At 42.5% G+C, this 15,800-nt stretch overlaps 4 protein-coding genes across 4 annotated transcripts; 3 read left to right on the top strand and 1 right to left on the bottom strand.

The window, feature by feature from the left end:
- The first annotated feature begins 7,899 nt into the window (after positions 1-7,899).
- Positions 7,900-8,750, top strand: LOC108090350 (zinc finger protein 317). Its single transcript, XM_017188971.1, has one exon. The coding sequence runs from the start codon at positions 7,955-7,957 to the stop codon at positions 8,708-8,710; it is 756 nt and encodes a 251-aa protein (XP_017044460.1). The 5' UTR covers positions 7,900-7,954; the 3' UTR covers positions 8,711-8,750.
- Positions 8,751-9,049: 299 nt separating this feature from the next.
- On the top strand, positions 9,050-10,708 carry LOC108090344 (U3 small nucleolar RNA-associated protein 18 homolog). The gene has a single exon (XM_017188960.2). The coding sequence runs from the start codon at positions 9,139-9,141 to the stop codon at positions 10,660-10,662; it is 1,524 nt and encodes a 507-aa protein (XP_017044449.1). The 5' UTR covers positions 9,050-9,138; the 3' UTR covers positions 10,663-10,708.
- Positions 10,709-10,784: 76 nt separating this feature from the next.
- LOC108090349 (nuclear pore glycoprotein p62) lies at positions 10,785-12,100 on the bottom strand. Its single transcript, XM_017188970.1, has one exon. The coding sequence runs from the start codon at positions 12,011-12,013 to the stop codon at positions 10,847-10,849; it is 1,167 nt and encodes a 388-aa protein (XP_017044459.1). The 5' UTR covers positions 12,014-12,100; the 3' UTR covers positions 10,785-10,846.
- Positions 12,101-13,387: 1,287 nt separating this feature from the next.
- LOC108090347 (alpha-N-acetylgalactosaminidase) lies at positions 13,388-15,799 on the top strand. Its single transcript, XM_017188967.2, has 7 exons — positions 13,388-13,759; positions 13,818-13,847; positions 14,284-14,331; positions 14,402-14,579; positions 14,636-15,207; positions 15,265-15,566; positions 15,627-15,799. The coding sequence occupies exons 1-7, from the start codon at positions 13,668-13,670 to the stop codon at positions 15,656-15,658; spliced, it is 1,254 nt and encodes a 417-aa protein (XP_017044456.1). The 5' UTR covers positions 13,388-13,667; the 3' UTR covers positions 15,659-15,799.
- Position 15,800: the final 1 nt, after the last annotated feature.

A 15,800-nucleotide genomic window follows, 5' to 3' on the forward strand; every position in this document is an offset into this window, starting at 1 on the left:
GTGATTAAAATTATTGGTTACTATTTTTAGAATCAATATCGTAATCCTATTAGATTGATCGCCTTATAATAACTAAACCAGATACGCACAATTTTGTTTTTAGTTTTTTTTAGAACGATGAAAGCTTTCTTTCGTGTGCTAAAAGGAAAAGTGCCAGACTGTCGGAGGGAAACTTTTCCTGAGGAAAACTGTTGATTTCCTTGGCCGTAAGGACTGAGAATTGGTCAAGCTAGTGGCTGCTTCATTAAATGCGACGCCAAAAAGTTGCATCCCTGCTCTTGGCTGCTGGAAATATTTATGAACTGTCCGACTGCTGCATATATACACATATATATAGTCTAGCTATACCTTAGTTCTGGCCAAGAGCATCGCAGTCCACCTGGCCACCTTCTTTCAATAAACGTTAAGCATTACGGTTATTAGTTTCAGGACGGGCACATAAAAACTTCAACCCGAGTTGAGTCGAGTGGAGAGACAACTTTGTGTTGCTACTTTGCTGATGCTATCTGAATTTGCTGTTGCTGTTGCCACTCTGTAGCGGCGGCAACATGTTGCAGATGCTGAGATAGTGCCGGCGTTGACTAGTTGACTATGTTGCCATTCGGCGAATGGCTGAATGGGACCTATGGAAATTACGGAAACCGTGATACTTCCAAGTGCATTACATGCAAAGTCCCTGCGGCAGTGACAACAGCAGCAGTAACAAATTCAGCAGCAGAAACAGCAACAGCAGCAGCAGCACAACAGCAACTTATTAACGCGCAATCTGAGCTCTGCAATTGACCGCAATGGGCGGGGTTCTGGAGGGGCGGGAAGGGGGATTGGGGGACTTGGGTGGACTGCAAGGATCCTGAAGCAGGAGCGATGACGCCGACGACGACAGGCGGAAACGGAAACGGCAAATAAACGCACGAGCGCTGACGTGCGGGCACCAGCGTGTCAGCGTCCGTGTCTTTGTGTTGCCGCCGTGCACGAGTGTATGCTGCACTTGTTTGCATGCAACGTGGCAACATGGCAACGACAATGCCAGCAACAACAACAACAGTAACTGCAACAGCAACAGCAGCAGCAGCAACGGGCATTTATCTGGCTGCCCAGACCTGCCACGCCCCTCGTAATACATTGCGGTCGGGATGTTGCATGTTTGTGGGCGCTCGCCTGCGTTTGTATTTTTTCCATACCTACCAATGGGCCAACTAAAGGGGTATGCTCTGTATAACGAAGCTGATAAATTAAATTATTATTTTTAAATAATTAAATTTAAATATTTTAAATCCCATGCACTTTATAAAAAGATACATGCATTTTTCCACACAAATCGAAAAAAGAACTAAATTATGGCAGCAATGTCTTTCTTTATGAATTACAAATTTTTATAAAGCGTTTGAATATTTAATAAAGATTATATTAATTAACAATAAAGTGTGAAAACGGTAGCATTCAATATAAAACACGTAATTCAAATTAAAAAGAAAATATACTTTTAAAGTTAAAATGAACAAATAATCTGTTGATCTTCTAAATTAAAATATTAAAAATAACAATTTAATTTACGAATTGAAACAAGATGCCTTTCTACAAATATGAATTAAATCCATATTTAATATGTTTCCTTTGAAATGTTTTTAAAATCCCCCACTTCCAACTAATACTGTTTCTTTAAATCTGCAGATTCAATTCAAGCTAAATATTTTAAATCACTAAATAGCAGTCCAGCAGAAATGATGAGTATTTTGTAGTCCTTAAATATATGTTTTTAATTCCCACACTTAAATTTTTTCTGTTTGCTCGGCGCCATCGTTCGCATGCACGGCGAGGATTTCTCTGCTTAATTTGTGGTTTTCAACCAAACAGAGCAGCGTTGGCGATGGCGATGGCAATGGACTATGGACTATGGAGAATGGAGTATGGACTTTGGACGAGGGCTGGCAGATGGCAGAAAAGCGGCGGACGGACGAACGGACGGACGAGCCCAGCTAACCAACTGGTCAACAGCAATTGCAATTGCAATTGAGGTTGGAGTCGCACGAATATTCCAGGAAACCCTTAAATATGATTATGGCATTCGAAAGGCCTACGAAGCGCAGTACTCAGTAGGGTATTGCGGCCATTTGGGACCTGATTTTTGGCCATCTTCGCTGGAATCCCTCTCTCGCCCGCCTTTCCACGAACTTGATTTAATTGTCACACATTACGAAACCACAATTACATAGAAAAATGCGGCAGCCAGCGGAAATGGCAACAATGCAAATGGCAAACAGAACTAGCGGCAACTGCAGCAAATAATAACAGCGAACTGTGACCAGCAAGGACCTTCCATTTTCCATTTTCCACTTCCCATCCCCTTGGCTCAAAATAAAATGCGCCATTTGCAATTGTAGTTTATTTTAATACCGCAATTAGTGTTGTTTTCTGGGCGGAGTGGTGGGGCTCCTGTGGTTCGGCGGTTCGGCGGTTCAGTGGGTTGAGCACGCAATCGTGGAAACGTCGGAAAAACCAAGCGGAATGCCATGTTGCCACACCATTTGAGGTGGCCCAAAGCTGCCGCAGAGGTAGTGGCATGAATATATTGCAAGGAATGCATTGTATTTCCGGAAAAGCTGTCTGATTACCAGTCCACCACTCCACACTCTCGCATCTGGAGAGCTCTCCATTTGTCTGACCATTTGGAATTATTTGTGATGCAGCCGCTGTTAATTGATTTTTAAGTGCCAACTACAATCAGGTGCTTCCATCCGCATCAGGTGACACATGCAGGATCATATTATTGCCATCCAGCTTCAGATAAAAAGCACTAATGTAATCAAGGGTAAAAAATAATTGCAGGTAAAGGTGGTTGACTTTGAAATACACTAACCAAATTTGAAAATTCTCGTTGGTTATAAATGACAGAAAAAGAATAAAAAGGAAAAACTTTTTTCAAAATTATTGACCAAATGGCTCTTTAAAAAAACAGGTACAAAATTGTGAGATAAATAAAATACATTTTAAAATCACATACAAATCATGACAAGAATAACAAGTTATTGTATTTAAATTTCAATAGCAATATAGTCATATTCACTCTCTTGGTGAGCTTGATTATTTATGGATAAATTCTGAATTTTAGTTTAGAGAAAACTATTTGAGTTGATCACCTCTTCCATCAAACTTAAATCGCTGGAATATTCTGTATCACCCACTATTGTCAAGTATAACAATCCGATTGAAAGTTAATTGCCGCATACACCTCGCTGATCCCCCACATTTGTTCTATGTCCAACGGGTGTAATCGCATTTTATGTTGAACGCACTTAATTTTTTGCCCCAACTAAATGCCAATTAAAATTGGTAATTATTTTTTAATGGCATTTTGTGGTCAATATCGGGCGATTGACGATGATTGCACAGCGGTGGATCCGCGGAGTGCTTCGCTCGTACTTCACTTTGATGACGGGATGTCGTCGTGACAATGCAAATTTATGACGAGCAAATGGCCAAATGGCCAGTATCGATATCAATTGCATGACTTGTCAGTGCGGCGCCCGCCTAAAAGAAAAGTGCCTTACATGTCCTCGCATGTGGATGTGGGGGTTGGGAAATTGCAAGCAATTGCAGCTCAAACAAGGAATCGCAATAAGAGCCACGATGTCCTGCAGCCATGTCCTGCCTGGCTCAATGAAATTCGAGCAATCATCACCATCAACATTTCGTTTCACTTCGGAAGGACACGGCAGCAACATGCCGCAAGTGACAATCATTTATATTTAATAAACAACTAACGCATGCAGGGCACACAAGTAAGGTCAAAATAGTAGCACTTAGAAGGAAAACCATGTTCTAAATACAGAATTAAGGTATTATTAGTTGAGGTATTATTATAGATTTTAAACAGCATATTTACATTTAAGGCTTAAGCTAAAAATGTATACCATAATAGGCCCAAAAGATAAAGAAATTGCGATTTAAACATTATTTTTTACAGAAATAAGGTCAAGTATCTAACAATATAGAATATATTTTATAGCATTTTTAAGTATCAAACAAAATATATATCAATCTTTAAATAAATTAAAAATGGTGTATATGTTGTTTCAATTTTTAAATAAATTAAAAATGGTGTATATGTTGTTTCCTATTTATTTTAAAATTATATTTAAATGCAACCTTAAAAAGCAAATACATATTTCGATATTATAAAATGTGTTTATAATATTTAATAAGAACGAAGAAGAGGAAATAAGGCGACAATTAGTACATCCCCAAGGGCTTAAAGTTAAAAAGGACTCGTTGTTTTCTTTGTTCTCAGATAAAATGATTTTTTTTTCTATTCTTCCGATCGCTGCTGTAATTCCTTTGATTGGGGGCGGCAAAAGGGGAACGACTGGACGGAAAAACAACAGCAAGATGACGAGACTAAGCGGCCATTGTCTCCTCCCCTTTTGCCCCCGCCTTTCTCTCAGTGGAAATTGTTTATCATGCATTTTGTTCGATTCCGAGTCGAGGCGTCTGAATAATGCAGCAGGTAGTGTACGGTGATGGAAAAGCGGAAAAGTGGGCGTGGAAATTGGAGGGCGGTCAAATAAATAAGCGAGCATGAAAACGAAGACGAAAACAAAATGGGGCAGAAAACAACAAGAGCAACAACAACGAAAAAGGACAACAATGATGCAGACACAAAACCGCTTCGAATCGCTTTGGGCGGCATTCAAATTGAATATTGAAAGCATCGAACACAAAACTGCCAAACGCTTGAATTATGCATTAATGATGTCTGCCACAGTGGACAATGGTCAGGGGAACTGCGGGGGGATAAGGTGGACCAAGTGGGGTTAAGGGGAGGGGTTAGGGTTCAGAAGGGTTTTTTTTTTATTCCAGAGACAAGAACAACGGCCATGCGACGTCCGCACTCGCTGGCCAACGCTTATTAATTTTTTATGCGTCTGCTATTTTTATAGTCAACATGGAAGCGTTCGCCGCAGGCGCTTCATTCTCCTGGCCATTTTCAGCTAGCTTTCAATAGTTTTTAGGGACATTTCCATTTGCTCTAGACCCACTCACGCCAACAGGGGTTCGGCTTGAAACAATCACTCCCCGATAGCAAATTACATAGTACCTTTTTGTAACATAAAGGGATTATATTGTAAAATTTACAGATTAAATGAGTAAGCACCATTGTAATCAGGGCTCTTATAGTGAGGTGTATGTTGCATGAAAGAATTAATTCGAACACAAAAAATCTTAAAGTTGTTTTATAAACTGAAAGTTGTTTAATTTTATATTAAAAAACATGTGATTATCATTAATTATAAGTTCAATGAATTTGGTTGTTTCTTTTGGAGTTTTGTGTTACTGTTTGCTGTCAAAAACCATTGTTAATTTAAGTATACTAATAATTTGCTGAATATGTTTTGGAAAAATGTTAAGAAATATTAAAAAAATTAAAAGCGAAGACTTTAATTGCTATTTCTTTGAGCACAACTGTCAGTTCAATGGCAATGGCCATTGTTCGCTAATATTTCGCCAACAAAGAATTACGCTTTGTGCGGCCAGATTTTCCCTTTGGCTTAATTCTGTTTGTTGGCCAGTGCCAGTGCAATGGCTTCGCTTGTGCAAATAAAGCACGCCCTTGACAATGGCCGTCAATATCCCGATATCGGTGGACAGAAAGACGTTAATTACCAGCATTACCGCGCGTCCCATTATCGGCCACACAAATCAGCGGTGATGTAGGAATGGAAACCTGATGCACCGTGTGCGGGGCAATGGAAAACTCATTACATGCCACAGGAGCCATCATCCAGGATGCGGGGAACAAGGGCTCCTCCCTAAAAGAGCGACCGCAACATGCTGTAATGCGTGGCCCCATCAGCATTTGCATGTGCAGCTGGATGCGCCCGATACTTAAAGCCAACGGGCCATATGTGAGCCCCAACTGCCAAAGGCCAAACTTAATGTCAACACGCTAATCTGTCAGTCGGCGGGAGTCGGGATCTGGGAACTTGGAGCTCCGAACAGGGAACTGGGAGCTGGGAGCTGGGAGCAGCGATATGCGATTGCCAAAGGATCTGCCACAATGTCGGACTACTTAAGGAGCGCGGAAGCGCCACGCCTCGCCGCACAAAAGCTAAAGGATATTAGAAGTGGGCGCAACTGGGGCAGGAGCACTCCACAAAATGTCACCATTTTTAGTAAAAAAAATTCTTTAGACTCTAGTAAAAGAAATTCTGTACATCTTGGAGATGTTCTCTTAGATTAATGGTTAAAAAGGACACTCACAAATTTACTAAAAGTAACAACTTAAAGTTAATAAAAACCCAACATTTTTTAAAAGTTTTTAACGTAATTAATAAAAACTTTTCCTTAAATACATTGCCATGACAAAAATAGTTAACACTGGCTTTCAGTCTCAAAAGAAAATCAAACTCTTTTGCAAAAATAAATGATCAAAAAATTATTTTCCGTACTTTCTATCTATTTTAATATGCTAATTTATTACAGGGAAAGTAATGGCTATTTAAAACCAACTTAAAATGTATGAAAAATGTGTTTAATATTAATAGGTGATTATTTTTAAGTGTAGCTCCGTCTTGGCGACGCAACAATAACGCTGTATACTTTGAAATGACAAAAATTGGTTGCTCTCAGTGAGGCTTGACGGCTGACTTGGCAGGAGACTCTTGCGGGCACCACAAGATGCCAGCCATCACATCAGCCAGCCACCCATTCACCCACCTTACACCACCCACCACCCACCTACCCCTTCCACTCCCCCGAAGGACGCGCCTTATCAACTATGCAGAGCTTTGTCTCTAAGCGATTGCAGCCGCCCCCTTTTTCTCGACCCAACCTGTTTCCTCCCAGGCAGCGTCTTTTGTTGCGCTTAATGAATTTTACGTAAATTTTACGAGCGCTGATTTCTGGCAGCAGCACCACCCCAGCTATTAATCCACACTTTAGTGGGAGCACCACCCACCCCGGTGGGTGAGTGGTTGAGTGGATGAGTGGATGAGCGGGCGGATAGTGGGTGGCTCTGATGAGTGGTTCCCCCCGGTTGTGCGTGTGTAATGACAAGTTCAACAACAACTCGGCATTGTCGACTGGTGACGAGGACGACGTGCTCCGACATTTGTTTGCCCAAGTTATGCAAATATTTTTCCAGTCAAGAAGTTTTTGTTTAATTGCATATTTTGACTCGCATTACGCGTGTCATAAAGCAAGGATCCGAGGCTTACCACAATGGAAGGAGTTGGGCGGGAATTAAGAGCACTCCGAAGACATGTTCCTGCATTTTACCAGTTACCAAAAGGCAGTTATTTAGATTTTAAGCTTTTATTTAATAATGTAATATGTTTATAGCAAAACCCACGGGTAACTAAACTAAATAAAACAACAACTATACTTTTAACCCAAAACGAGAGGAAAAACTATAACTATTTACAATTTCAATGGGGGTGGCAAACGTTTAAAAGCAACTGAAGGCGCCACTAAAATTCGATTTCCCTTTATTAGAATCTCATCACAATATTGTTTATCTAATATGTAGTATTAAATGTTTCAACGGACATAGGGACATTAATGATTCTGATATAAACACTTTAGTTACCAAGCTAACAATGTCTTTATTAGTGATACTTTTTTACTATTTTTGTAAGAAAATATAATAACCAAAAACTTTACAAAAAAAGTAGCCTTTATAAGCTATTTACGGCTTAAACAATAGCCTTTCTCAATTCCAACTTTGCTACTAAGAAAATAAAAACCCGTTAAAAACCAGTTAGAGGCTTGACTTTCTTAAGTTTAAATAGTTAAAAAATTTGTGGCATATTTTTTTGCGTACGCCCTTTCCCCTTTCGCCAGCCCTGACAGCTTCCGAGTATCGGAAATCGAGTACTTTCTTTCTATCAGACAGAATGACAGGCGACTTTCCCACTTGCCTTCTCCCATTCTTCCTGGCAAAACAAACTGCATTATCATGACAAGTGCTGACGATAGGATTTCTGTGGATCTGGAACCGGCTACTCTGCTGTCAGTGAAAGAGGAGAACGGAATCGTTACCAGGGTGTACATCGCCCCCTGTTCCAGGCCGAGAACTAAGAAGGCTCAGGCTTTTCCCGAGGAAACAACTCTGCTTTTCCACTGTTCGTATTGTGGCAATGGCATTCGCACGGCCGGCGCTTTCAAGGTGCATTTGCTGGCCTGCCAGCGACGTTCTGAAAGAATGCGAGAGAGCGGAATAGTAATGCCACAGCTGCGGTGCAACGTGTGCAACAAAAACTTCGCTTCCGTGGAGTCCCTAGTCAGCCATAGACTTCGCCACAGCTATTTTCAAACGAAACAAAAGTGCGCAGTCTGCGATGTAAGCTTCGATACGGAACCCGAGTATCGCGCTCACTTGGAGAGTCATCTGAGGTCCAAAAAGAACAGGGGATCCAATTCGTCGGTCACCAAGATCTTCAACTGCTTCTTCTGTCAAAAGCCGTTCTTGGCCAGCTTTCAACCCGGTCAAGTGACCCGTCGGTACGGCTGCGATGATTGCATCCAGAAACTCAAGACCAAGGAGGCGGAGAAGGAAGAAACCAAGCCTGTCAATAGAAAGCCCGATTATATGTGCGATCGCTGCGGGCGAAGGTACAAATACGAGGGTTTTCTCAACCGTCATTTAAATGGATGTAAAGGGGCTCCCAAGCTCCACGGAATACGCAAAGCTAAAAACAAAAAAGACAGCTAACATTTAATAAATTTTTGTTTTATGAATTTTTTTATTATACATTGCACTTGTTTCATTTATTTTTTAAAATATGAATGAATAATCATTTTCTATACTAAACATTTTTGGCATTGTTAAAGAATTTATTATATTAAAAATTTTAATTTTAACATAAATATTAACATGGAAACGAACACTTCGTGTTATGTTTAATTTTATCATAATTTATTTTGTCTCAATATTATTTTCATAGGTTCAAATATTGGCGCTCTTCTTACCGATATCTGTTTACATTTGCTATCGATGGGGTGGCACTTTTCGATAACTCATCAGTTCGGCGGTATTTTTCTATTCAAAGCGTTAGTCAATTTCAAATCCAGCTGCACGTGTAAAATTTGTGAGCCCTCCGTCGTAAATAAAAGTTCTTTAGAGAAATTGCAGCAATAATCATGAGTGGAGACGAGTCCAGTGACGGTCTGGAAGACCTCAAGGACCTAATGGCCCTATACGGCAATCAGAAAGAGGAGGATCCAAAAGATGGTGAAATTAAGCGCTTTATGCGGAAGGCCTCGCAGGCCAAGGAACTCAACTACGTGGAGGTCCCCATGGAAAAGGTACTCTTCGGCGACCGACAGCGTTTCCTCACCAATCTGGCCAAGTCGGTAGGCCAGAAATGGCAGCCCAGTGACGACGAGGAAGAGGGAGAACGCAATAGCGTCCAGCAGAAAACTGGAGACAAGCGGAAAGCGGCCTGGTCGGATTCCGATGACGAGGATCTTCAAGTGGGCGATGTCAAAAAGGCCACCAAGCACACGGGTCCACTTAACCACCTACGGAAGGACAAATCCTACAAGGAATACCTCACAGCTCGATTCCACCGCACTCTTAACCAGCCCAAGTGGGCGGAAAAGAAGGTCAAGAAGGACGAAGATGACGACCTCTCCTCCGACGAGGAGCTGCTGAAAACCGTGGGCTTCATCGACCGCAAGGCACGCAGCAGTGATTTGCCCCAGAAAACCCTGAACTTCAAGAGGGTCAAGGACCTAAACAGAGCCACCTATTCCGAGGGCTTGGTCTCCAGCATCCAGTTCCATCCGAGCAGCACCGCCGCTCTGGTTTGTGGGGAAAACTCCGTTGCCACCATCTACACGGTAGACGGACAGAAGAACGAGAAGCTGCACAGCATGCGCTTCAAGAAGTTTCCGCTGGTCTGTTCCAGGATCGCTCCGTGCGGCACAAAAGCGTTCTTCGGTTCGGTAAGAAGATTTTACTACGCCTACGATCTGCTGGAGGCCAAGGAATCCAAATTGACGATGCCGGGAGATATAAAGACCATGCACAAATTCGAGGTTTCACCATGTGGCAAATTCATTATTGTTGCTGGAAAGTATGGAGCCATCCATCTGCTCACGGCGAACACAAATGAGCTGCTGCACAGCTTCAAGCAGGAGGGCAAAGTAAAGGATTTCACTTGGTCTGCGGACTCTAAAAGGGTCCTTGTCTGCGGCGCCACATCCAATGTTACCGTACTGAATCTTCGGCAGAACCTAATCGAACACACCTTCATGGACGACGGCTGCATCAATGGACAGTGCATCCAACTGGCGCCGAACCAACGTCTTTTGGCCACTGGCAGCCAAGAGGGCGTGGTAAACATCTACGACTACGAGAACGTGTTCGTTTCCAAAGCGCCACAGCCCGAGAAGCGCTTCATGAACCTGAGGACTGGCATCTCGGATCTGCAGTTCAATCACTCATCCGAGCTGCTGGCGATGAGCTCCGGTGAGGCGCCTAATGCCGTCAAGCTGGCCCACTTCCCCAGCGCCACCGTGTTTTCCAACTTCCCGAGTCAGATCGAGAACGTGGGCTATGTGACCTCCATGGCCTTCTCGCCGCACAGCAGCTTCCTGGCCTTCGCCACCAAGGGCAAGCGGGTGCCGCTCTTTAGGCTTAAGTACTTCAAGGGATACTAATTGAAGGCTGTATGATTTATATAAAATATTATTATGAGAAAAAGTATGTGAAATTAAGAGCTTTTTTTTTAATTTTCAAAACGAGAATTCTTATATTCCTGTTGATTGGAAGACTCAAATGGTTTGTAGTTACAGTGGATCTTTTATTAAAGTTACAAGTTAACAAGCTTTAAGAGAATAACTATTAGTAGGGAGCTCGAAAGATGTCCCGCTTCTGGGAGTCTTGAATCTTGCCAATGTCGTCCAGCTTTTTGCAGATGTTCGTCGACTGCGATTCGATCCATTGCAGCGAGCTCATGTGGGCATTGAGGATCTTGCCGATCTGAATGATGGGATCAGTGGTGTCCTGGCCCTTGTTGGCTTCGTTAAGGTTGTCGATAATCTCCTTCAAGTCCTCGGACATCTGCTTCAGCTGTGTGTCCAGGTTCTCCACCATCAAGTAGGTCTGACTGCGTTCCATGTCCACTCGTGGAAGATTCACAAACTCCTTCTCCAGCGGCGCCAAGCTGTCCTCCAGCTCCTTTTGCTGCGTGGCTATGAACTCGAGCTCCTGGTCGAGCACCTGTTGATCGGTTTTCACCTTTTTTACAGCATCGTTGAGCTCCACAATTTTCTGATTGTTGCTGATGAGCAGTTTGTCCCAGGCGTTGATCTGCGTGGCCTGTTCGGTGAAAACCTTCTCCTGCTCCTCGAACTCCAAAGTCCACTTGTTGATGTGCTCTTCCAGTTGATTGTAAGACAACTGAGAGGCCGTGGAAACGGACGCGGAGTCTGTGGTCTTGGTCTCGGTGGTAAGATTGGCAAAAGCCCCACCGGTACTAAGAGTTGGTGCTGCAGCAGCTCCCAGTTGGGGAGCGATGGAGGTTGGAGCCGCAGTCAAAGTGGTGGGAGCCGCCGCAGTGCTCTTGGCAATTCCCAATCCTGTGCCCCCCAGCAATCCTGTGGCGGGAGCAGCGGTGTTGGCTGTACTGGTCGCTAAGGTTGGCACTACTGCTGCCGTCGGCTGAGCCATGAAGCCTCCAAAGGCTGGAGGAGCTGCGGAAGTTGCAATCGCCGGTGCAGAAGTGGCAACAGGATTGGCGGGTTGACTGCCCAGCGTGAGAGGAGCTGCAGAAGATGTCGTCAGGCTAAAGCCACCGAAGGCTGGTGGGGCCTGTGTCTTGCTGCTGTCCGCATCACCTCCGCCGAGATTAGAAGCAGCCGGTGGTCCTCCGAATGAGAATGTGGGTTTTGTGGCGGGAACAGCGGCTGTTGTTGCCGGAGCTGCGGCTGCAGCGGGTGAAGTACCAAAGGAGAAGCTGGAAGCACCTCCTATCGGAGCGGCTGTAGTGGTGGGTAGTTGAAATACCATGTTTAAAATCCTGCCAAGCCGGAGTAAATAAAAAAACTTAAGTCAAACGAAATCACGCCAAAAATCGCCAGTGTGACCTTTCATGGGATTTACACTTTGGCAGTGTTGTAAAACAGATGATACTTATGAAATCAACTTATAGCTTTTTTCAAGCCAGAATTTACTTAGTTTTCTTGAATTGAGCGCGCAAACAAAAACTTTTAAACATTCTTGAAAGACAACAATCACACAATAAAATTATTCGTTTAATAACCAAATGATTTTAAGGTTTTTTATTAAAAGAAACTTAATTAATAAATCTTCACCTCAAAAATATAAATATAAACTATTAATTGTTTATTTAATTGTACTAAATATAACTAAAAACCAAATATATATATAATATATTTAAATTCTCTTATCATCATGTTAGTTAAGAAAGCTTAAACAAAAATTTTATTCAATAAATTTTTTTTGCGAACAAAAACAAAAACAACAAATTTAGTATTAATATAGACTCTTTAGATTTGTAAAACATAACATTTAAAAAAAATTGTTATAGAACATCGGTTCAGGTGATTTTCCTACTGAATTCAACACTGCTTTTGTGGTATAATTTAGTAGCAGTTTTTGCTACACAGCTTAAAGATAATCCGCGTAGCTTGAATATTAAATCTGATTAATAGTCAAGTGTCAAACAACAACTCTAATCAAGCCTTAAAAAACGTTGATGACAAAATCAACAACGAAACACCGGCTTTAATTAGTCACCTTTTGTTATCTGAAAGTGGAAAAGCGATAAGGTAACATTTGGGTCAAGAATTTAATTACAAGCCCAGAGTGCAATGGCATTTGGTTTATTAATTGCATTTGCTAACTCAGCAAAACAGCAAAGATACCTTGTGTGAGTGTAATCACTATCAAATTATTACTGAATTATTGCGTTCTTTTTAGAGCAGAAAAATTAACTTAGGTTGTATTGGGAATTTTAGAGGTACCTTATGTATAACAATATTTTATTTCTTTTTAAGAAAACATAACCATAACTATTTAAAAAAGGATGACTTGAACGTAAGAGAGTAAAACCAACTACAAACTCAGCTCACAATTTAAAGTCAAAAACTAAGAAGACATACCATGTTATAAACATAAATAATCTTTAGGAAAACGTCTCTTTGTTAAATTAAAATATATGCAATCTTTTGTAGTACCTACTAAATTTACCAAGTAGGCACTGTTTTCTTTCGATACCCTTCCCATCACTGTTCGTGTACTCTTGCCTATGCTCAGCAATTCCCCAATTTTGTAGCCCAGTTTAGCTGGCAAACAGCGCCAGAATTGAACAACAAAAGCATATCAGAAGCCCCTGTTGTGCTCTCCTCGCTTTTCTCGCTGCTTGCTCCCAGTGATCGCTGTGAACTTGGCGTGATAAGGGGCTCCGGCTCCTCCTGCAATCGAAAAAGCCTGCTGTTTGTTCCACACGGCGAACACCAATCAGTCGATGGGTGTGCTCCACTGCAATAGCAATTAGCCACTAACCTTCTACCGGGTCTTCAGTTCCTCATCCTCTTCAGGTTCCCCCGTTCAAACAGACTTATCTGGAGTGCCGCCGCAAGAGCATATAAATTCCCTGGGCGCCCAAAGGCCAGGATTCAGTCGGCTTCAATAGCTCGCGATGTTCGGAACGTGGGGCGTCTTTCTGGGCGGGATCCTCCTGCTCCAGACTCTACAAATTGTTGTTGGTCTCGACAACGGTCTAGCACTCAAGTGAGTATTTAATATTGATTGGATTTTACTATCCCTAATTGAAATTTTCCATTTTCAGGCCACCTATGGGATGGATGTCCTGGGAACGGTGAGTAATATTCCATCCAATTTATTATAGCCAGGGGCGGACGCAGAAAAAAATTTTGGGGGGGGTCCGATCAAAAAATTTTTGGTTTGGGGGGGTCCGATCAAAAATTTTTTTAGTTTACATGGTTGAAAGACCGAGTGCTGTAAGGGAATTTGAAAAAGTCTGGGTTTTTGGGGGGGGTCCGGACCCCCCGGACACCCCCCTGCGTCCGCCCCTGATTATAGCTATTAAATATTATATTTTGTGCCTTAAAAAAAAAAATAGGGCTCTAATTAGGGTTCATCATGAACTCTCCTCGAGCTATGCAATAACTTAAATTATTATATCATCACATTTTTAGATGTAAATTTGAGATGTAAAATATTCTCGAGTAACAAAGTCTATGAATACGGAAATACCTTAAATATTCTTTGTAAATTCTTCTCATATATTTTAGTTTCCGTTGCTTGACTGACTGTAACCTTTATCCAGACGAGTGCATCAGGTAAAATCTCTCAGCTCTTAATTAGCTTGTACCTATATATTTTTATTTGTGCTCGATAAACCCTTTTTAGTGAACGACTTTTCCGTCGACATGCGGATCTTTTGGTATCCGAGGGTTATGCGGATGCTGGCTATGAGTACATTATCATAGATGACTGCTGGCTGGAGAAGAATCGAGACAACGATACTCAGAAACTAGTGCCAGATAAAAAACGTTTTCCGAATGGCTTAAACCCGCTATCAGATCACGTAATTTATTAGGTTTCAATCCAAGAAAACCCCCTTAGAACTTGAACTATTTTCAGATTCACAAAAATGGACTGAAGTTTGGTTTGTACCAGGACTACGGCACCAATACCTGTGCTGGTTATCCCGGTGTGATCAAGCACATGAAGCTGGACGCACAAACCTTTGCCGATTGGGATGTGGACTACGTTAAGTTGGACGGCTGCTATGCCAATATCAGCGACATGGCGACGGGCTATCCGGAGTTCGGTCGGCTGCTGAATGAAACTGGTCGTCCGATGGTTTACTCCTGCAGTTGGCCAGCTTATCAAGAAGATGCTGGCGAGATGCCCGACTATGAGTCCCTCAAAAAGCACTGCAATCTGTGGCGCAACTGGGATGATATCGACGATTCGCTGGAGTCACTGATGCAGATCATGGACTACTTTGCCAAGAACCAAGACAGGATTCAGCCGCATGGCGGACCTGGCCACTGGAACGATCCGGACATGTTGCTGCTGGGAAACTATGGCCTAAGCTACGATCAAAGCAAGCTGCAAATGGCCATTTGGGCGATTATGGCTGCACCTCTGATAATGTCAAATGATTTAGCGGCAGTGCGTCCCGAGATCAAGGAAATACTTCAGAATCGGTCGGTTAAGCTTAAAGACTCTTTCCAGGTGTATTGCTTATGAATCTTTCATTTCAGTGCGGTCATTGCAGTGGACCAGGATGAGTTGGGAATCCAGGGACGTCGTATTTTAAGCCGTAACCAAATCGAAGTCTGGACTCGACCCATTACTCCGATCGCAAAGAATGGACATCACTCGTATGCCGTGGCCTTCGTTAGTCGTCGAGACGACGGAGCTCCCTACAGGATCCCCTTCACAGCAAAGGACCTTGGACTCAACAATCCCCGTGGATATCGCGTGGAGGATCTGTACGATGCCAGCAACCAGTTGGAAGTCTTCCAAACCCAGAATCAGTTTATTACTCGCGTCAATCCTAATGGTAAAATCAACTATTAAACTTAATATATGCCTTTATTTATACAATTTCCCTCTGCCGCAGGCGTAACTTTCTACAAGTTTACGGCGTTGTAATCCGAAGCCATGCAAATTAGCCGCTGCCATCAAATCGAATATGCTCCTATACACACTGTTCCACACAGCTCATCTTCAACGCTGCCAAGATGAGCAGTGCAGTAGATTAGTTCCGATAATAAATAACAGGTAAACAGAAAAG

Source organism: Drosophila ficusphila, unplaced genomic scaffold, assembly GCF_018152265.1.
Source record: "Drosophila ficusphila isolate 14025-0441.05 unplaced genomic scaffold, ASM1815226v1 contig_414, whole genome shotgun sequence".
Classification (NCBI taxonomy): Eukaryota; Metazoa; Arthropoda; class Insecta; order Diptera; family Drosophilidae; genus Drosophila; species Drosophila ficusphila.

What these genes read in the sequence shown, in the direction of transcription:
- LOC108090350 (XM_017188971.1), top strand. Translation starts at nt 7,955, where the DNA reads ATGACAAGTGCTGACGATAGGATTTCTGTGGATCTGGAACCGGCTACT.
- LOC108090344 (XM_017188960.2), top strand. Translation starts at nt 9,139, where the DNA reads ATGAGTGGAGACGAGTCCAGTGACGGTCTGGAAGACCTCAAGGACCTA.
- LOC108090349 (XM_017188970.1), bottom strand. Translation starts at nt 12,013, where the DNA reads ATGGTATTTCAACTACCCACCACTACAGCCGCTCCGATAGGAGGTGCT.
- LOC108090347 (XM_017188967.2), top strand. Translation starts at nt 13,668, where the DNA reads ATGTTCGGAACGTGGGGCGTCTTTCTGGGCGGGATCCTCCTGCTCCAG. An exon ending in GGATGGATGTCCTGGGAACG is followed by an intron (nt 13,848 to 14,283) that starts GTGAGTAATATT and finishes CATATATTTTAG; the next exon opens with TTTCCGTTGCTTGACTGACT. An exon ending in TACTCGCGTCAATCCTAATG is followed by an intron (nt 15,567 to 15,626) that starts GTAAAATCAACT and finishes CCTCTGCCGCAG; the next exon opens with GCGTAACTTTCTACAAGTTT.